We start from the raw sequence: 23,142 nt of genomic DNA on the forward strand, positions 1-23,142 counted from the left end.
ATGTATGGTGAAAACCACAACCCACAACCATAAGAGCAGTACAGTTCCACAACAACACGACCCTGAATGCAACACAACACAACAAACATAGAGCAGTACGGTCCCACAAACACGACCCTGAATGCACACAACCACAAACCATAGAGCAGTACGGTCCCACAAACACGACCTGGAATGCAACACAACCACAACCATAGAGCAGTCGGTCCCACAAACACGACCTGAATGAACACAAACCACCAACCACTAGAGCAGTACGGTCCCAAAACACGACCCTGAATGTAACACAACACAAACCATAGAGCAGTACGGTCCCACAAACACGACCCTGAATGCAACACAACCACAAGAGCAGTACGGTCCACAAACACGACCCTGATGCAACACCAACCACAGAGCAGTACGGTCCCACAAACACACCCTGAGCGCACACAACCACAACCATAGAGCCAGTACGGTCCACAAACACGACCCTGAACGCACACAACCACAACCATAGAGCAGTACTGTCCCACAAACACGACCCTGGATGTAACACAACCACAACATAGAGCAGTACGGTCCCACAAACACGACCCTGAATGAACAACACAACCATAGAGCAGTACGGTCCCACAAACACGACCCTGAATGTAACACAACCACACCAAGAGCAGTACGGTCCCACAAACACGACCCTGAATGGTAACACAACCCAGAGCAGTACGGTCTCCACAACACGACCCTGAATGTAACACAACCACAGAGCAGTACGGTCTCCCACAAAACACAACCTGAATGTGAACACAAACCACGAAGCAGTACCGGTCCCACAAACACGACCCTGAATGTAACACAAACCACAGAGCAGTACGCGTCCACAAACACAGACCCTGAATGTCCACAACCACAACCATAGAGCAGTACGGTCCCACAAACACGACCCTGAATGTAACACAACCACAGAGCAGTACGGTCCCACAAACACGACCCTGAATGTAACACAACCACAACCATAGAGCAGTACGGTCCCACAAACACGACCCTGAATGTAACACAACCACAACCACAACCATAGAGCAGTACGGTCCCACAAACACGACCCTGAATGTAACACAACCAAAGATACAAGACAAAGAGCAATACGGCACACAGACACAACCCCGAACGCAAGAGGTCGCAAGATCAACACAAAGCTCTGAATTTGACAGGCACGAACCATAGCTTCAACAATACCACATATGTATATTAAACATGTTGTTTAAGTATACTGTATAAGCACGGTTGGAGAAGTAATGAACATTCCAAAGCATCAAAATCCAATCTGAGATGAACTCTTGAGTACACAACAACAAACAGTATCCAGGCACCTCTGTAAACAGTTTATGTGTATGTGTGTATGTGTGTATTTGTGTATGTGTGTATTTGTGTGAGTGAGAAATAGCGCCGGGGAAGAACAGTTTGTAACCAAACGGGTCGAGCGTGGCCTTCAGTTTGTTCCAGTTATCCACTGTTACCCTGACGATGATGACCTCAGAGAGGGTTAAAAGATTGAGGAGTGGGCCACAATCATTTAATCTCTGTGGTATGACAATTATGCAGCCGGCATGGGTTTGAATGGTACTGGGTCAATTCATAAGCAATATATAGCAAATGAAAGGAGATAAGTAGCTTCCTCATCTCTACCACTCTGCAGGCTTAACACACATACACACATGGTGTCACCTACAGCCAAGCAGGCTGTTGTTCTAAGCTCCTGCATGTTTGGGATTGTTATCCCAGTGTGTGTGCGTGACACACATTTTAGTCAGGAATGTGAGTTCCCCGAAGCCATGAGGGGGAGGGTTACCACATGGTGAGGTTGTGACCCCATACGCAGCTATTTACTAGCAGCATTTTAACACATAATAGTCACCTTTGACCTCTGACCCCTAAACGATAATTGTTGTACCCTGTCTGCCATGTGGCTCCAGCAGAGCCGACACCTTTCACTTCCTGCTCCCTGGACACAAAAGGACAGAACATGACTTTGTATTGTTCTGTGATTTCAGCTGTTTACAAAACCAAATACTCTCTCTCTCCCCCTCTCTCTCTCATTGTGACTCAGTGTGCTTGTGGTAGGTCTCTCAGGGTGGAGGCTGTGACAGATCAGTCTGGAACAGTGAGGATTAACACAGCTGTCTGAACACGATGACCCTCTCACCCTAACCCTGCAGGGGATCTGAGAGGCACCACAGCATCACTTCCTCGTCACCGTGACGACAGGCCCACTTTGCCACATCATGATCTCATGATCAACAGCCTGTTTTTAGACTCACCAGAAGGAACTCAACTTGAACCAGAACTCAACCACATTTSAAGTAGTCCCCAATCAAGGACTGCGTTGTGAAGGTTAATGGTTTTGTTATGTCATGTTTTTAAGTTTAGATTGTGAGCGGGTTATGACAAGGCAAAGTTGAGGTTGTGTAAACTGCTGATCTGCGCTTGACTCCTCTGCTTTTCGCGATCTGTAATCCTCACATAATCTGGAGCAATCAGGAAGATGGAGCCAGGTGGAGATTCTCACAGAGGGTTTGCCAGCGAGGGCTCAGCGGAAGATGAAAAGAAGGTCGTTTCTAAAATGGATACGTGCAAGATAACTATTTCAACTGTCAGGTTCTGATTCCCTGTCTTATGAAACAGTGATTAAGATATCAAATGTTTGCAGGATAATTGCTGCTTGTGTGTTTGACGACGCCCACCCACAGATTATATCCCAACCCATAATCTAATGCTGTGCGACCGTGATCACAGTCAGTACCACAGTCACACCTCACTGCCTCATTCACTTGACTCTTCGCTATGATCCTCTCCTCGAAAACCTCACATGACATGGGTTTGGACTTTCCCTTCAGAGGCTGCCGCTTGAAAAGAATGTCCTTGGTGTTTCTGTACAAATACATACTGTGTCATTATCTTTTGTAGACTTTGTTGGCACGTGAAAATAGTCAATGTTGACAGTAATCGACAGCACGGGAGTTAAGAAATTGAAGATGTGCCACACGGAATGTCAGGGAAAATGTGAGACAACAGCTCCACTAACTGACTGTCTGAATGCCTCTCCCACACAGTGTTTTTAGCTCTTACTAGCAAGGATATGACATAATCCATAGCAAATGCAAAACAGTTCATGTGAAATTTCACACCGTAGCATGTATTAATACTAGAGAGATGATACTAGACACCAATACCACTCACACTCCATCCGTCACAATGTACAGTACACATGCGACACACACACACACAGAGCAGATTGACAACTTCCAGATCAGTCCAGTGCGTGTGTGTGTGTGGCTTTATACATGATCACGTTTATACATGATCACGTGTCCCTTTAGACCCCTGGTGAGTCTGAACCATAAACCAGGACTGAGCATACAGACTCTCTATAAAATTGCAGCCCAGGTATCTCAAACTGATATCATAGCTCCCAGCTAAGTGATTTATGACCTGCCTCATGGCATAGCTACATACCCAACATGTACAGCTTAATACATACCCTTATACACCACCGCAAGCCCTTAAGACCAAAAACCGTCTCTCTCTCTCTCTCTCGGCTTTATTAGCATGGGAAACACATGTTAACATTGCCAAAGAAAGTGAAGTAGATAATATACAGAAGTGAAATAAACAATCAAAATTAACAGTAAACATTACACTCACAGAAGTTCCAAAAAGAATAAAGACATTTCAAATGTCAGATTATGACTATATACAGTGTTGTAACAATGTACCAATGGTTAAAGTACAAAAGGGAAAATAAATAAGCATAAATAAGGGTTGTATTTACAATGGTGTTRGTTCTTCACTGGTTGACCTTTTCTTGTGGCAACAGGTCACAAATCTTGCTGTTGTGATGGCACACTGTGGTATTTCACCCAGTAGATAGGAGTGCAGCTCCTATCAGGTCACCTATCAGGTCACAAAATCTAACATGGCCATACATTGCGCAGGAGTTTAGGAAGTGCAGCTCAATTTCTACCTCATTTTGTGGGCAGTGTGCACATAGCCTTACTTCTCTTGAGAGCCAGGTCTGCCTACAGCAGCCTTCTCAATATCAAGGCTATGCTCACTGAGTCTGTACATAGTCAAAGCTTTCCTTAAGTTTGGGTCAGTCACAGTGGTCAGGTATTCTGTATTCTGCCCCTGTATACTCTCTGTTTAGGGCCAAATAGCATTCAAGTTTGCTCAGTTTTTTTGTTAATTATTTTCAATGAGTCAAGTAATTATCTTTTTGTTTTCTCATGATTTAGTTGGGTCTAATTGTGTTGCTGTCCTGGGGCTCTGTGGGGTCTGTTTATGTTTGTGAACAGAGCCCCAGGACCAGCCTGCTTAGGGGACTCTTCTACAGGTTAATTTCTCTGTAGGTGATGGCTTTGTTTAGGAAGGTTTGGGAATCACTTCCTTTTAAGTGGTTGTAGAATTGAACGGCTCTTTTCTGGATTTTGATGATTAGCGGGTATCGGCCTAATTCTGCTCTGCATGTATTATTTGGTGTTCTACGTTGTACACAGATGATATTTTTGCAGAATTCTGCATGCAGTCTCAATTTTGTGTTTGTCCCATTTTGCGAATTCTTGGTTGGTGAGCGGACCCCAGACCTCACAACCATAATGGGCAATGGGTTCTATAACTGATTGAAGTATTTTTAGCCAGATCCTAATTGGTATGTCGAATTTTATGTTCCTTTTGATGGCATAGAATGCCCTTCTTGCCTTGTCTCTCAGATCGTTCACAGCTTTGTGGAGTTACCTGTGGCGCTGATGTTTAGGCCYAGGTATGTATAGTTTTTGTTGTGCTCTAGGGCAACGGTGTCTAGATGGAATTTGTATTTGTGGTCCTGGCGACTGGACCTTTTTTGGAACACCATTATTTTGGTCTTACTGAGARTTACTGTCAGGGCCCAGGTGTGGCAGAATCTGTGCAGAAAATATACGGTGCTGCTGTAATCCCTCCTTGGTTGGTGACAGAAGSACCAGATCATCAGCAAACAGTAGACATTTGACTTCAGATTCTAGTAGGGTGAGGCCAGGAGCTGCAGACTTTTCTAGTGCCCTCGCCAATTTGTTGATATATATGTTGAAGAGGGTGGGACTTAGGCTGCCTCCCTGTCTCACCCCAAGGCCCTGTAGGAAGAAATGTGTGTGTTTTTTGCCTATTTTAACTGCACACTTGTTTGTGTACATGGATTTTATAATGTTYTATGTTTTTCCCCCAACACCACTTTCCATCAATTTGTATAGCTGGCCCTCATGCCTAATTGAGTCGAAGGCTTTTTTGAAATCAACAAAGCATGAGAAGACTTTGCCTTTGTTTTGGTTTGTTTGTTTGTCAATTAGGGTGTGCAGGGTGAAGACGTGGTCTGTCGTACGATAATTTGGTAAAAAGCCAATTTGACATTTGCTCAGTACATTGTTTTCACTGAGGAAATGTACGAGTCTGCTATTAATGATAATGCAGAGGATTTTCCCAAGTTTGCTGTTGACGCATATCCCATGGTAGTTATTGGGGTCAAATTTGTCTCCACTTTGAGGATTGGGGTGATCAGTCCTTGGTTCCAAATATTGGGGAAGATGCCAGAGCTAAGAATGATGTTAAAGAGTTTTAGAATTGCCAATTGGAATTTGTTGTCTGTATATTTGATAATTTCATTGAGGATACCATCAACACCACAGGCCTTTTTGGGTTGGAGGATTTTTATTTTGTCCTGTAGCTCATTCAAGGTAATTGGAGAATCCAGTGGGTTCTGGTAGTCTTTAATAGTTGATTCTAAGATTTGTATTTGATCTGATTTCTGACGTGCTGTTCCTTCTTTTTCCGTAGTGTATTTCTGTATTATTTTAGTGATTCACCATAGTGGAGGCATAGACTCAGGTTTTCTGGGTCTCTATGTTTTTGGTTGGATAGGTTTCTCAATTTCTTTCTTAGGTTTTTGCATTCTTCATCAAACCATTTGTCATTGCTGTTCATTTTCTTAGGTTGTCTGCTTGACATTTTTAGATTTAATAGGGAGAGGTCAAATATACTGTTTAGGTTTTCTACTGCTAAGTTTACACCTTCACTATTACAGTAAAAACATTTTGTCCAGGAAATTGTCTAGAAGTGATTGAATTTGTTGTTGCCTAATTGTTTTTTGGTAGATTTCCACACTACTTTAATCTATAGCATTTCTTCATATTATTCAAATCCTTTGGCTTTGATGCCTCATGATTGAGCATACTGTTCAAGTAGAGTGTGACTTTGCTGGGATTTGATAGGAGTGCCAGTGGACTGACTGTGAACTCTGGGTTGAGGTCAGTGATAAAGTAGTCTACAGTACTACTGCCAAGAGATGAGCTATAGGTGTACCTACCGTAGGAGTCCCTTCAAAGCCTACCGACTGAGCTGCAGGAGTTGTGACCATTTTTGTTGGTTATGTTGTCGCAGTTGTGTCTAGGGGGGCAGATGGGGGAGGGAATGCTGTCACCTCCAGGTAGGTGTTTGTCCCCCTGTGTGTTGAGGGTGTCAGGTTTTTGTCCAGTTCTGGCATTTAGGTCGCCACAGACTAGTACATGTCCCTGGGCCTGGAAATTGTTGATCTCCCCTCTAGGATGGAGAAGCTGTCATTGGTAAAGTATGGGGATTCTAGTGGGGGGATATAGGTAGCACACAGGAGGATTATTTTCTGTTGTGATCATTTCCTTKTTAATTTCTAGCCAGATGTAAAATGTTCCTGTTTTGACTAATTTAATAGAGTGGGTTAGGTCTGCTCCATACCAAATTAGCATACCCCCTGAGTCTCCTCCCTGTTTCACCTGGTAGTTTGGTGGATGGGACTACCAGCTCTCTGTAACCTAGAGGGCAAAAAGTGGGGTTGTCTCCTTTATACCATGTTTCTTGTAGGATAACAATGTCTGTATTTCCAATTTCTTTTAAAAGTCTGGGTTCCTGCTATTTAGGCCAAAGGCAGATGACCTCAGACCTTGTTTATTCCAGGACGAGATAGTAAAAGCTTTGTGTTCCATAGTGTCTAGTGTTGTTTTTGTGTGATTTAGTCTCTCTCTCTCTCTATCTCTCTCTCTGTATCCCCCCTCTCCCTCCCTCTTTCAACACTAGGCCAATGTTCCGATCCCAACAGCCAACCTGGGGCCTCTCCCCTAAGAGCTTCCTCTGATTCTTCCACCAGGTCTGGCAACACCAGTAACATCAGCCATCAGAACCACACACTGACTGACTGACTGAATGACCCAACTCCCTCTTCCTCCAGTAAAGAACAGTCACAGTGCAGACAGACAGCAGGCGTGTTTTCCCAGATCAGGTCTCCTGCGGTCACCTTAGCCTGCCAAGTCATACAGCCACTTCCTCTCCACAGCCCAGCTCTGTTAATGCAGTTCTGAGATAGCGTCGACAGGAGCGCTTTCAGTAACACTACTAATCAAGGTACCGTCCCACAGATCCATAGCTAAGAGGTCAAGGCAATGTGATGCATTAATAACAGGTGTAGGCCAATGTAATGGTTGAGATGCATGGATGCAACAGTACTGTACGTCCTCTTAGGCCATCACTAAAACACATTTCTTCCCTCTGAATACAATACAGCCGTTGAAGCAGAACGAGACTGTAATCGTCGTTGGTCCGGTCTATTGAAAGCATCAGTCAAAACAGACACCTGTTATGACATCAGTCAAAACAGACACCCACACACCTTATTGGCTGCAGTGAAATGAGAGCCAATGCATGATAGAGTTTCGTTTCACATAGAGAGATGTAGAGCCAAGACAGTAGGGTCATAGTTTCCATTCAGTCCTCATTGGATTCACGGCAATTTAGCAAAACTACTCAATCGCAAACTCAATTAAAGTTACATTGGAGTCCTCAAATCAAATCCAGCAAATATAAAATCTGTCTTTTACACCAGAGGCAGTAAAAGTCACACAGCAGGATCCCTTTTCAAAGGCAACAGACAGATACTGTAGAACCACCGCTTCAACATCGTGCAACAGCATGCCGTTTAAAGACCATGGAAAAAACTTTAAAAGGTAACAGGAACGTGTGCAGGATTACAAATGAGAGGCGGTGACCCCTGCCGTGAGGTCAGAGGTTAAAGATCAAGAGTGGCCGGTGCCTAAGGCTTTAGTTTGTCAGCCAACACTTCTATAGGTCACCAGGGGACAGAGAGGGATCTAACCTCCAGTACGGCACAATGCAGTACACTGTCCCGCCGCATGCTTCACAGTGGGCGGGGGGGCGGGGGTGATTGTTTTAAGCAGCCTGTCCATGTCATTACTATGGAAAAACTCACTAAAGGAAGCAGCTTTACGGAGATCCTGCTATTTGCAGAAACTCAATCCGGGACACAGCGCGAAATATATAAAAACAATGTAAATGTGCCAACACGTCGTTCTGATCCCAGCATTACTCAAACAACAGGGCTCCGTTCACATCATTCCCTGAGAGCCTCACCCAGACCAGACCCAGACCAACCTTTCTGTTGTTTACCTGTCAGTTTCGGTCTCCTCCTCTATACCCGCCGCTCTGGAAGCATAAAGGACAACGTCAACATTTAGCAAGTGTTACACAGACAGGCATCCAAAAGGGGGATTCAGAAACTCAACGCAACAATGCACATGCGATGGACAAAGCATGAGCACTACATAACATTCATGCTTCACATGCGCCCAGTCTTAGGCCACATCACAAATACGTCAGTCTCAGACCGCATCGCGACTATAACGTCCCTCCTCACTAATACACAAGACATATATCATGCCTGAACCACTAAATCAAATGAGCCAAGATCAGAAGCTTCATACAATTCCATCTATAGACAGAACTGACTGAGCAACAGCAAGTAGCAGCACGCATGCCCCGCCTACCTGTGGAGCGGGCTTTTTCAGCCATCCACTTCCTGTGTTTGAGGGTTGCAAAATCCACTTCAATCTCTCTGGATTAACTGCTTTCATTTGACTCCTAAGACTTCTTTTATACTCTTGTCTGTTGTTTCCCCCCGTTAATGTTACGACCGCGGAATTGTTTAATGGCCTGTCAAACACACCCCGGTAATGGCTGAAATGGGCTCAATGGAATACGTTGTTTTACCTTCGTCTGGGATTTAACGCACCGTCTCGACATTTACGTCACAAGAAAGATAACTTTATTTTGATGTGAGTTGATTTTTGGTGGAATTGAAAAAAGTTAGAATTTAATACAGTATTTGTAAACAGAAATGTTTACAAATTAGATGTGCTGAAATGAAAGCAACTCCCGGAAAAGAACACTGATTATAGTGATTTTATGTCTGATCTCACAAACAATGTAAAGTATGTGTAGATAGGTGTAATCTAGAGCCAGGCGTGTTGACTTTTAATCCACTTTTATCCTGCTATTTGTTTCAAGATGCTTTGTGTTGTAGTCGCGACAGACAAAGATATATAATTAAGCAAACTTTACTAGGCATGTTGTCAACCAGCACATGAATAAGGTAAGTAACAATTGGCTTCCGCTTCCTGTGTAACATCAATATGAGTAACATCAATATTGCTACATGTTCTCTTTTTTTTACAACAAAAGCAGACTCCACCTAACTTTGGCTTGTAGTCCATGTCTGCAATAAACTGGAATGTGAACTGAATGTTTGTTTAATGTCTCTGATTGTCCATTACATTATTATTTTTTTTTACCTTCACACAGTCTTTCAGGTGRATAGGTCTTCGGATGGCCCTACCAGACCTTGTGTGGGGACTGTTGATTACATCAGGAGGTGCTTGACCTGAGATGTTAGGATCTTCTTGTTGAGGTGCAGCGTTCACCTCTAGGTTGTGTTCAGCACCCTGCTGGGCGTCAGCCGGTGCTCTGTTTACTGGCGCTGTGCCAGGCTCTTCAACAGTGGGGAAATCCTTCTCTATTTCTCTGCTCTTCCTCAGGGCCTGTTCCTCCTGAAGACCTGTCCCTGTTCTGTCTTCACCTCGTAGGACCTTTGCTCCACAGGTCTGACTACTGTGGCCCTCTGCCACTACTGTTTCTGTCCTGTGAGTGGCTGAACTCTCACCCTGTCATCATTGCAGCACTGTGAGATCCTTAGCAGAGGTGTCATAGTACTTTGCCTGTCTCTGCTGTCTTTCTTTGAACTTCCCCGGCTGACAGTTTGCCATCACCAGTCCCAGGATTTTCGCACATTATAAGTAGTGTCTTTGTACGTCTTCCCATGAGCACTATTGCAGGGCTGCTGTCTGTTCCTTGTGACGGGGTATTTCTGTGATCCAGCATGGCCAGGTATTGGTCAGCACCAGATCTCTTTGCTTTTGCCATCAGTCTTTTGGCTGTTTTCACTGCCGATTCCACTTTCCCATTACTTTGTGGGTATGCTGGAGACTATGTTTTGTGTGTAAAGTCCCAAGCCTTGCTGAAACTTCGGAACTCGTCTGAAGAGTACTAGGGACCATTGTCTGAGTAAAGGATYTCAGGTATCCCACAGCGTGCAAAGTGTGTCTTCAGTTTTCGAATGACCGTTTTCGACTGTGTGTTCTCCAAATGYTCCACTTCCCAGAAGTTGGAGAGATAATCAACTGTGACCATGTAGTCTGTTGTTGAACTGGAACAGGTCAGTCCCTATTTTTTCCCAGGGATGCTTTGATGCTTCGTGTGGCKTCAGCGTCTCTTTCTGCCACTTCACACGCCATGCAGTGCAGGTGCTACATTGTGTCATTGTAACGAATACTCTGTGAGAAAAAGATGTAGATTCACGCGCAGACCACGGCAGATGTTTATTAAGCCTTCGCAGAAGCCATGAATCGTGGTCACAGGCAGGCAATGGTCAAACACAGGTAGGCAGTCAAAAACAAAGAATACCTCACAACCATACAAACAGAAAGAACTGAACTAAATAGGGAGCTGATGAGACCAGGTGAGAAATGAACACAGGTGAAATCAATGAACAAAAATGAAAGACAGGGCTACGTTCCAGAGCACAAAGAAACAGGGCTACGTTCAAGAACACAAAGAAAAATAACACAAGGTTGACTAAGAAAATAAAAGCAGAACCTTACAGACATGTATGTTCTCAGCTGTGCATTCATGCCCGGCCAGTAGACACACTCGTGAGCTCTTCTCAGACATTCCTCGATTCCTATGTGTGAGGAATGGATTCTCTGCATTTTCTCCTACCTGAGGGCAGTAGGCACAACGACTCGCTCACCTCTGAAGATAACTCCATTTTGCACACTGCTGTGAAAATACATGGCTACTTCCAAGGGTACATGTTCTTTCACTTCAGGATCACATTTTTCAGTGTKTGGAGCGCCCGGTCCAGCTCAGTGGCTCTCTGGATGGCCTTTAGTCTCTCGCTTGACACAGGGAGGTAGTGTATCATATTGATTCATTCCACTTCGACCTCCACAGGGCCTCTGTTGTCTTGTTCTGTGAGGTTCYCCCTGCTCAGGGTGTCGGCCAGCACCACATGCTTTCCAGGAACGTATCGGAGACCGACCTAGTAGTTTTGGAGTCTCATGAGCATGCATTGTAGTCTTTTTGGTGCGCTGAGGAGAAGCTTTGTCATGATGCTCTCTAGAGGCTTGTGATCTGACTGCACTTCCACAGTTCGTCCATATGTGAGTTGGTGGAACCTCTCAATGCCAAACACCACTGCAAGCAGCTCCTTCTCTATCTGTGCATACCCTTTTTCAGTCTCTGTCAGGGCTCTGCTGGCGTATGRTATTGGTTGTCCTCTCTGCATCAAGGCTGCTCCTAATCCCTCTTTGAAGCATCACACTGTAGTACACGCTGCTGTGTTGGGTTGTAGTATTTCAGCACAGGGGTCTGTGCAATGGTATCCCTGATTTTATTGAAAGCCTGCTCATGTCTCTCTGACCACTCCCACAGTGAGTCCTTGTGTGTTAGCTGTCGCAGTGGCTCGCAGAGCTCCGTGGTGTGGCTGCAGAACTTGGCTAGGTATTTGACCATGCCCAGGAAGCGCTGCATCCCCTGCACATCTGTAGGCCTAGGCATCTGTCTGATGGCTGTCACTTTCCTGGGTCCACTTTCAACCCCTCTGATGTTAGCAGGTGGCCAATGTAAGGCACTTCCTTCAGCCTGAGCTGCAGCTTCTCCGGATTCAGCTTGATATTGAGCTTCCTGCATCTGTCCAAGAGCATTCTCCGGTTTTTGTCATGGTCCAGAGTCGCCGCTTCACTGTTGCCTCCTTCTCCCACAATAAGGATGTCATATGCAATYATTTTGACTCCTGGAAGACCTTACATTGCCTGGTTCAACTTCCTCTGAAAGGTCTCTGGGGCTGGACTGATTCCCATTGGCATGCGCAGCCACCTGTAGCGTCACATGGGTGTAGAGAACGCGGTGAGATAGCTGGATTCCTCCTCCAGTTCCACATGCCAAAATCAGTTTTTTACATCACAAACAGAGAACACGCGTGCTCTGTTCAGATCTGGCAGCATGTCTTCAATAGTGGGAAGTGGGTAATGGCTCCTCTTGAGCACCTTGTTGAGAGGTTTTGGATCAAGYCACACTCTTAGTTACCCAGACGGTTTCATCACTAAGATCAGGCTGCTAATCCAATCTGTGCTTTTTTCAACTGCTTGTATCATCCTTCTTGTCTCTAGACCACTGAGCTCCTCTTTGAGTGGTTTATATAGCGCTACTGGCACTCTTCTCTTTGGCAGCTGGACGGGCTCCACTCGCTTGTCCACTTCCAGCTTCAGTTTGCCGGGGAAGCATCCATCTCCCTGGAATACATCAGAGTAGTCCTGTTTAATTTGCTCTTTAGTCCAGGATCCTGTTGTTTTCTCGATGGCCAGAATGTTGTGGTGCTGCACAGTAATCAAATCCATTGCCTGGATAGCCTTACTGCCTAGAATGGGCCTGTGCATGTTCTTGTTGACTACGATGAACTCAACTCGGTAGGTTTTCTTATTGCGTGGATTGATCACTTTAAGTGTGCACTTCCCRAGTGGCGTCAGAGTGCTCTTGTTATACATCACCAATACCTGACTGCAGGGCTCTAGGTGACTGGCTTTTGTGAGGTTTGCAGGGATAACATTACAACTAGCACCACAATCTAGCTGAAATCTGACTGYCTTTTTTTGTTGACCAGCATGGTTATAAAGATAGCTGCATTGGGGTCTGTGGTTTTCTCCTGCACCACGTTGATGCTCTCTGAGTGTGATGCAGAGAACATCCTCACCGCTCTCTGAGTCAGAGGGTCTCACAAATCTCTCTGCCTTTTCCCCAAATGAGATAATACAGTAGCTTCACTTTGTAGTCATCAGGTTTTTCTCCCATTGTAAGAGCCATGTACAAATTGAATTCCTCTTTACATCTTTTCCAGGTCAGTGCTAAATTACAATCATCAAAGTCTATTTTTCCCAGAGGTTTCAGTACATTTTCCATGGCGATTTKTTTGTAGAATGGAATGTTAGCTACTCACGAATCTGCTTGTATCCAATAGCCAGCTAGCTTTTAGCATAGAGTCACTCACGATAGCCAGCTAACGTTGGCGTTCGGCACGATGACTAGCTTGTAAACGCGGCACTTTTCCAAACTGCTGCCTGGGATGTATTCTTCATTTACATTGATGAGATCCAMGTTCTTTTGAGTACCGCTGCCACCATGTTTCAATATGCTTTGTGTTGTAGTCACACCAGACAAAGGTATATAATTAAGCAAACTTTACTAGGCATGTTGTCAACCAGCACATGAATAAGGTAAGTAACAATTGGCTTTTGTTTCCTATGTAGCATCAATATGAGTAACCTCAATATTGCTACACTATTGACATGCTTGTTGAGGTATGCAGTGCAGGTAAATGCTGGAAGTGTGGACAGAGCCTGTGTTTGGTGTTTCCAGCCTGGTATATGTATGCAAATGAGGCACATATCATTTTCTTTCTTTTAACAAAAAAATACCTGATACAGTGAGAAAATGTATATAAATTCAACAAAAAAAGAAACGTCAACTGCGTTTATTTTCAGCAAACTTAACGTGTAAATATTTGTATGAACATAACAAGATTCAACAACTGAGACATAAACTGAACAAGTTCCACAGACATGTGACTAACAGAAATTGAATAATGTGTCCCTGAACAAAGGGGGGGGGTCAAAATCAAAAGTATCAGTCAGTATCTGGTGTGGCCACCAGCTGCATTAAGTACTGCAGTGCATCTCCTCCTCATGGACTGCACCAGATTTGCCAGTTCTTGCTATGAGATGTTACCTCACTCTTCCACCAAGGCACCTGCAAGTTCCCAGACATTTCTGGGGGGAATGGCCCTAGCCCTCACCCTCTGATCCATCAGGGCCCGACGTGCTCTTCGCTGGCCATGGCAGAGCACTGACATTCCTGTCTTGCAGGAAATRACGCACAGAACGAGCAGTATGGCTGGTGGCATTGTCATGCTGGAGGGTCATGTCAGGATGAGCCTGCAGGAAGTGTACCACATGAGGGAGGAGGATGTCTTCCCTGTAACGCACAGCGTTGAGATTGCCTGCAATGACAACAAGCTCAGTCCGATGATGCTGTGACAGACCATGACGGACCCTCCACCTCCAAATCGATCCCGCACCAGAGTACAGGCCTCGGTGTAACGCACATTCCTTCGACGATAAACGCGAATCCGACCATCACCCCTGGTGAGACAAAACCGTGACTCGTCAGTGAAGAGCACTTTTTGCCAGTCCTGTCTGGTCAAGCGACGGTGGGTTTGTGCCAATAAGCGACGTTGTTGCCGGTGATGTCTGGTGAGGACTTGCCTTACAACAGGCCTACAAGCCCTCAGTCCAGCCTCTCTCAGCCTATTGCGGACAGTCTGAGCACTGATGGAGGGATTGTGCGTTCCTGGTGTAACTCGGGCAGTTGTTGCCATCCTGTACCTGTCCCGCAGGTGTGATGTTCAGATGTACCGATCCTGTGCAGATGTTGTTACATGTGGTCTGCCACTGCGAGGACGATCAGCTGTCCGTCCTGTCTCCCTGTAGCGCTGTCTTAGGCGTCTCACAGTACGGGACATCGCAATTTATTGCCCTGGCCACATCTGCAGTCCTCATGCCTCCTTGCAGGGTGCCTAAGGCACGCAGATGAGCAGGGACCCTAGGCATCTTTCTTTTGGTGTTTTTCAGAGTCACTAGAAAGGCCTCTTTAGTGTCCTAAGTTTTCATAACTGTGACCTTAATTGCCTACCGTCTGTAAGCTGTTAGTGTCTTAACGACCGTTCCACAGGTGCATGTTCATTAATTGTTTATGGTTCACTGAACAAGCATGGGAAACAGTGTTTAAACCCTTGCAATGAAGATCTGAAGTTATTTGGATTTTTACGAATTATCTTTGAAAGACAYGGTCCTGAAAAAGGGACATTTCAATTTTGGCTGAGTTTATGAGTGCATTGTATGATTTTCTTTTTTACATTTGACAATAAATTGAATACCCACCAAAATCCCTGGGGCCTCATTTATCAATCATGCTTATGCACACATTTGTGCGTAAACCATGCGTGGAATCATTTCAAATCAAATTCAATCAAATCTATTTCTAAAGCCCTTTTTACATCAGCCGATGTGAGATTTATCAATATGAATGTTTGCTTGAGAGTGTGCGCACAGCCATGACCATGCGTATGCAGAGTTCAAGGTGGTGGAATAAGGGAACTGCTTGTCAAGGGTAGAATGGGGGAAATATATATTGAAAATGTGTGAAATTGTGAGTTATAATTWAAWAAWWWWTCAATTTCATTGTATTTCCATTGTGATTTCATGCAACATATCTTGACATGCTATTTAATTTGACCACATCAGTGCATTTGTTACAATAATAATCATATTATTATATAAAGTACAGTAATTTGCTAAATGAGAGGTACGTGTGAAAGTGAAACCATTGTTGAAATACTATAAAATACTGACATAATGGGAAATCGAATGAGAGATGGCTGATCTTGCTCTTTTGGAAAATTTGGCAAATGCTGTATTTCGCAGAGAGCACGTTTTTAGAGACAGGTGTGACATTTTCTGCAGATAGTACCGATTGGCTCATCAGATATCGTTTCCCAAAAAACTGTCTCATAGGATTTTTGCGAGGATTTAAGACCTACTTTAAAAAGGCAAACACGTGCCATTCCTGTGCAAATCCAAGTGCTATCCACCCTTGGGTTCTTGGCAACGGGCACTTTTCAGCGGGAGTTTGTCAATCGGCATCTCACAGCCCTCGATGAGCCAATGTTTGGGATGCAATCATCAGCAAAATTAACAGTAACACTTACAATTTCTATACACCATTGTACAACAGGTTGATGTCAAGAGGTGTTTCTTTGTCAAGAGGTGTTTCTTTGCCATGATGCCATCATTGGGTTCCCAAATACGAACGGACCAATAGACTGCACCCACGTCGCCATAAAATCACCATCCCAAAACMATTTAAACTATATTGAACAGAAAAGGTTTCCATTCTTTATGTGCAGGTCATAGGTTATGTGATGGGCAAAAGACGCTGCTGAATGTGGTGGCAACAATGTTAGCCTATACACCTACAAGAGGGAGAGTGCTGAGGATGGACGGCTTAATGGTGAGTGTTGTCTACTCATGTGAAGTATATTTCCATTGCTAAAGCAACTTCATTGTCCTAGCTACAACTGAGCGAGCCAAATAAAACCTTTTGGTTGTACTCACTCTCTGACACTAGCACCTCTATTTCCATCTCTGAAATGTTTTTATTTGTTTGGTTTTGAACAACAGTTGGTATTTATCAATGGTGATCTCCRACCGGTGTGCATATGACCCTTGTTAAATCACACTTTTMTCTATGTGGTAGCATTTTGAATAGTTTCTACTCAATATTGATAAGTGAAGCCACTGAACTTTTAATTCAGTCAATATCTGATGGATTATATAAATCKTAAAAGTTTGGATTATCTTCATCCATTTCCCAACTGTTGCATTTAAAAAATGTTGATGACCATTGCCACAGCAAGCCCTGCAACAGGAACAGTCCCAATTTTTGTACCTTTATTTAACTAGGCAAGTCAATTAAGAACAAATTCTTATTTACAATGACCGCCTACCGGGGGGGGGAACGGTAGATTAACTGCCTTGTTCAGGAGCAGAACGACAGATTTTTTTACCTTGTCAGCTCTGGGATACGATCCAGCAACCTTTCYATTACTGGCCCAACGTTCTAACCGCTAGGCTACCTGCCACCCCAAATAAAAACATACAAAAGCCATACAAAGACTATCAAAGCTCTACAGCCCTGTAACATCACAGACATCATACCCACTGCCTACACTATAATACACACAGGGAGGCTACAGGGAGGCCATACAGACAGAGCAGGGGTCCTGGGCGTGCACACAGGAGTCATACAAAGACAATAGGTGCCATCCAACAGAACAGAAGCCATACAGACAGATCCGTTTTGAGCCACAAAGCAGCTGCCAGCCAGGCCATCTCTGGCACACAAACATAGCACTGACATGGCACTGACACCATAAAGAGACCGGAATGCTTTTGTTCTCAATGCTCGGATTCCCCTTTCAAAAGCTGAATACACCCAGCTCCCTGATCAACAATCCAATCCCTTACTATGGGAATCATGATGCCGGCTCAATCAGCCATCACCTATGACAAGGGTGATGGTAGGATGGGTGTACTCACAGTTTGGGCTTGTTGGGCAGCGGAGGGGCTTCCTTCACCGGGGGTGGAGACATCTTGGCTGGGCCTAGGAAGTCTGGCCGGGGCTCTGGTGGAGGCAGGCCGAAGGAGGGCTGAGGGGGACTGGCCCTCCGGTCCTGGCCCTCCATGGGGTACATGTGGGGGTGTGGAAGGGCTGACACACTGGGCCAGATCTCCAGCTCGTTGACATGGAAACCCTCTGCGCTGGCACTGGGTGGGGTCTTGGGCGGTACCTCCAATAGGCTGATCTCTGTGAGCGGGGGTGGGGGGAAGGCCTGGGCATCCTCGAAGACAGAGTTATCGCCGGATGCCACACCGTCCCTGACCGATTCGTACACCGCTAGAGGGAGAGAGACCAGGAGAGAGTAGAGGTTTACCCCCAGCAGAGCCCTACCCCCTCCTCTTCACAGTGCACAAGCATATCCTCCCCTCCCCTTTTCCTAACATAGTACACTAATATTACCTCCAGCAGAGCCCAGCTCACCCCCATCCTCACATACCCCACTAACATGGCAGCTCTAAATTAAGTTAGAATGTGATCTAAAGTAGCAGCTGTGTCTAGTCAGCCTGTTTGTCTTGAGGAGCTCTTGATGTAATCCCTGTTTATTTGGCCTGTGGATTTCCTCTGATTGCGTGGTGAACTGAGAGTACACAGAGAGAATAAACACGCCTCCCTTCTCCCACAGAGATATATGCTGCTCACGACCTAACTAGCCTATTTCTTCCTCCTCTCCTCCCCCTCTTCTTTTCTTCTCATCCTCTTATAGATCAAAGATTATCCAGGATAATAAAGAGGCCCAGAGGAAATACCACACAGGGATCCAGGTCGGAGCCAAAACCACTCGACCTCCCAGGCTGACTSCCTATTGGTAACCATTGACATGAACCAGAGGTACACGAGCCCTCGTCGTTGAACCAGATGTACAGTGCATTCGGAAAGTATTCAAACCCCTTGACTTTTTCAACATGTTGTTACGTTACAGCCTTATTCCAAAATGGATTACATTTTTAAAAATCCTCATCAATCTACACACAAGACCCCATAATGACAAAGCGTTTTTAGAAATGTTTGCAAATGTATAAAACATTTAAAACAGAAATACCTTATTTACATAAGTATTCAGACCATTTGCAATGAGACTCCAAATTGAGCTCAGGTGGATCCTGTTTCCATTGATCATCCTTGAGATGTTTCTACAACTTGATTGGAGTTCACRTGTGGTAAATTCAATTGATTGGACATGATTTGGAAAGGCACACAACTGTCTATGTAAGGTCCCACAGTTGACAGTGCATGTCAGAGCAAAAACCAAGCCATGAGGTCAAAGGAATTGTSCGTAGAGCTCCGAGACAGGATTGTGTTGAGGCACAGATCTGGGGAAGGGTATCAAAACATTTCTGTAGCATTGAAGGTCCCCAAGAACACAGTGGCCTCCATCATTCTTAAATTGAAGAAGTTTGMAACCACCAAGACTCTTCCTACAGCTGGCCGACCGGCCAAACTGAGCAATGGGAGGAGAAGGGCCTTGGACAGGAAGGTGACCAAGAACCCGATGGTCACTCTGACAAAGCTCCAGAGTTTCTCTGTGGAGATGGGAGAACCTTCCAGAAGGACAACCATCTCTGCAGCACTCCACCAATCAGGCCTTTATTGTAGAGTGGCCAGACAGAAGCCACTCCTCAGTCAAAGGCACATGACAGTCCGCTTGGAGTTTGCCATAAGGCACCTAAAGTCTCTCAGACCATGAGAAACAAGATTCTCTGGTCTGATGAAATCAAGATTGAACTCTTTGGCCTGAATGCCGAGCGTCACGTCTGGAGGAAACCGGGCACCATCCCTACGGTGAAGCATGGTGGTGGCAGCATCATGCTGTGGGGATGTTTTTCAGCGGCAGGGACTGGGAGACTTGTCAGGATCACGGGAAAGATGAACGGAGCAAAGTACAGAGAGATCCTTGATGAAAACCAGCTCCAGAGCGCTGAAGACCTCAGACTGGGGTGAAGGTTTGCTTTCCAACAGGACAACAACCCTAAGCACACAGCCAAGACAACGCAGAAGTGGCTTCACGACAAGTCTTGAATGTTTTTGAGTAGCCCAACCAGAGCCTGGACTTGAACGCGATCTGACATCTCTGGAGAGACCTGAAAATAGCTGTTCAGCGACGCTCCCCATCCAAACTGACAGAGCTTGTGAGGATCTGCAGAGAAGAATGGTAGAAACTCCCCAAATACAGGTGTCTCACACTTGTAGCGTCATACCCAAGAAGTACTGAGTAAAGGGTCTGAATACTTATGTAAACTTGATATTTCAGTTTTAGTTTTTTCATAAATTTGCAAAAATATCTACAAACCTATTTTTGCTTTGTCATTATGGGGTGTAGATTGATAAGGGGAAAAAACAATTGAATCCATTTTAGAATAAGGCTGTAGCGTAACAAAATGTGGAAAAAGTCAAAGGGTCTGAATACTTTCCAAATGCACTGTACAGTACCAAAACTCTGCATAAACACTGTGCAAACTACAACATTTAAAGTTGAAGTCAATTACACTAAAGGCAAATTCACCTATAAGTTGCTACAAGTTATACAATCTGTCCTGATGGTACATCTTCTGTAACTGTGAATACAATAATGATGGTAACTCACCTGTGGGACTGTTGAAGGCCCCTCCAGTAACAGAGAGTTGGGCTGTGCTGCTGATGGAGCCGTAAAGGTTGGTTGCAGTGCAGCAGAACTGCCCTCCGTCGTCAGGGAAGGCCTCAGCTATCACCAGCGTACATATCTCCTCTGGAAGAAACAATTACAACTCTCATCAAATCACTGTGGTAGCAGTGACACCGTGTTACAGCTAACAGCTAAAATATATATTTCTGGTGGTCAGTACAAGGACAGTTGTATGGCTGAAAGAGAAGTGTGTCAAATTTGAATGAGACAGACACTGACTCTTTTAGACAGGTTTAATAGACATTTACACAGCCACAGAAAAGAGTGGCAGGTTTACTATCCATATGTTTGTAGTTGGAGGTAAGACAGACATATGATAGACAGTTAGACATATGGTATAAACATGTTAGACAGGAGACTGACAGTTAGATGTGACTCATTGCCAAGGAAGAGACTAAAGAGCAGACAGGGTTGGAGGGTAGAGAGACAGACTGACTGACACACACACCGCTCTGAATATGGCAGGTGAAGTAGGAAAACATACACAGACAGACAGACAGACAGACAGACAGACAGACAGACAGACAGACAGACAGACAGACTAGACAGGGAGCATGACAGACCAGATCAAGACATGTACAGTACAGACAGACCAAAGACAGGTGTTGAGAGATGTCCTCTGAGTGTGACTCACAGGTGTTTGTGAGAGACTGTGGCCCCTAGGTAACACCTGATGTATCTTATTAGTCACACCATCTCAGACTGGAAAAAGTCTGTGTGTAAATATGTGTGTGAGAGTTTGTGTACTCCTGTCAGAGTTGAGTAGGGATTCCCTCTTACTGTGCCAGACTGTAGTTTTAAGGCCTTACACCTTTTTCATCAAATCCAGGTGAACAGGAGATGACATCATCCCAGTGCCAAAGAGACAGCACATACTGACACAACAGATAGATTGAGGATGGTGTGGATGGATGGTGGAGCTGACGGGAGTTGACATATGGCTGGGACTTTGTTGATGACAACAACATGACTGAAAATGACATATGGAGGAAGTGAGGTTCCTCTTACCTGGCTCTGCTGCAGACCGTGGCTCTGTGTTTCACACGATATCAAAGGAAGCGAGGGAGAGGAGGTAAAGAACAGAGAGAGGGAGGGATTAAGACTCATAAGTCACTATCCTTTTTTTTAACTCGTCGATGCTATGTGGGTCTAACTCTGGGTCCAGCCACCACCAATAAGTATTCTGACTCTACTGAGAATGTCTCACTTTTCTGCAGGATGCGGAAGTCTAGAGAGTCCTGGATGACCTGTCCCTGTCTGAACCACTGGACCTGCAGAGGAGGACTGCCCCGAACCCTGCACTCCAAAACCACCACCTGACCCTCTGACGCCTGGGCATCCTGTAAGAGCTGGATGGGGAGAGAGAGACAGAGAGAGAGAGAGAGAGAGAGTTAATTAGTTGCAGGAAGGGAGAGAATTAAGGTGAGATAGATTAAATGGAGATGGGGGAGCAAGGTAAAGAAGAGAAAGTAAAGTAGAAAGGGTCCGGGGTAATGAAGACGTAGAGGAAGATGACAACACAGTGTCAGTGAGCGGAACAGAACACCACACTGCGGAGTGGGAGGCCAGCAGACACTGTCCCCATTTACAGCACTCTGTTTCACTAAAGGACAGAGCAGGGCTCTTCTCCAYACAATCCTGTGACAGCTTCTAGTGTTGCAGTCAGAGAGGCAGGAAGCCATCCATTGAGAGGCCAAGGCAGCATTGTGTTACCTCTCCAACCAGTCAACAGGTCTCACAGTGAAAGGACTCATCTATCAGCAACTGAAACTCCCTCTTTGTGTGTGGAGGAGGTCATGTGTGTGTGTGAGTGTGTGTGTCTGTGAGTCTGTGAGTCTATTAACTGTGTTTGGGAATCTCACTGTATATTTTGGGACGACCTGGGTGGAATGTGTGTGTGTGCGCGTGTGTTTATGACTCTGTGTGACTGTTTGTGTGTGAATGTGTGTGTGTTTGTCTACAGTGATGGTGTGTGTGTCCATGCCTATGTTTGTGTGCGTGACAACCAGGGTGACATCACACCCCTGACTTCACCCACTTGTTGAGATGATTAAAGCCATTCAGCTCCTGGAGGAGGGAGTGAAGACAAACAAATGTCTTTCAGTAATGAACTGGAAAATGTAGTCTTCAGGGATGGATGGGAGTGAAACTCTCCTGACCCCTGTGGGTTTGGTAGGCCTGTTTGATGCTCTGCCACTTACATGCCACTATCACACACACAACCCGACGCATGGCCCGAGGTGGGCTGGGGGAGAGGAGGGGCAGAGGTGTGGGTTCCAGAACAGTTAAACCAGGAGACAGGAGCGCTCCGGCCCTTCGTCTAACTGTAATGTTTTATCTGGCCCCCGCCAGTGAAAGCCACTGTCCTATCCTGTGTTATTCCAGGGAGATGGAGCATGCAAGTGTCTGCACATATGTGTGTGTGTGATGCATAACTTTGCCATAATTCCAGATGTAGTCTTACCTTGGTGAAGATAGGGGGCGCTGTGACAGAACCATCACCATGTAGTGAAGAAACTGGACTCCGCATCTGGAGGACAAGATAATCTGACCATCAATATCCACCTTGAGAAATTGTTGTGTTTCCTGCAATGTAAAATATGCTTTCCCATGCTAATAAAGACTTTAGAGTTGAATTGATTATATTCACAGAAATGGTCATAGGAAAGAAACTGAGTGAATTGAAGTTTCCAAGTTCTTAATGTCACGTGCACAAGTAACAGTGAAATGCCTGTCTTACAAGCTCCAAG

The 23,142-nt window shown here is 45.1% G+C and overlaps 1 protein-coding gene across 1 annotated transcript in view; it reads right to left on the minus strand.

Annotated features, from left to right (window-relative positions):
- LOC111972300 (palladin) overlaps positions 1-23,142 on the minus strand; it is a 121,312-nt gene that overhangs the window by 38,293 nt on the left and 59,877 nt on the right. The window contains exons 6-11 of the mRNA XM_070445992.1: positions 22,857-22,922; positions 21,600-21,741; positions 21,401-21,424; positions 20,315-20,455; positions 17,652-18,009; positions 8,497-8,532 (exon numbers count right to left, since the gene is read on the minus strand). Of these exons, the coding sequence (XP_070302093.1) occupies positions 8,497-8,532; positions 17,652-18,009; positions 20,315-20,455; positions 21,401-21,424; positions 21,600-21,741; positions 22,857-22,922 (767 nt within the window). The remainder of the gene's footprint in view (positions 1-8,496; positions 8,533-17,651; positions 18,010-20,314; positions 20,456-21,400; positions 21,425-21,599; positions 21,742-22,856; positions 22,923-23,142) is intronic.

The sequence above is a fragment of the Salvelinus sp. IW2-2015 genome, linkage group LG13 (genome assembly GCF_002910315.2).
Source record: "Salvelinus sp. IW2-2015 linkage group LG13, ASM291031v2, whole genome shotgun sequence".
NCBI classification, from domain to species: Eukaryota; Metazoa; Chordata; class Actinopteri; order Salmoniformes; family Salmonidae; genus Salvelinus; species Salvelinus sp. IW2-2015.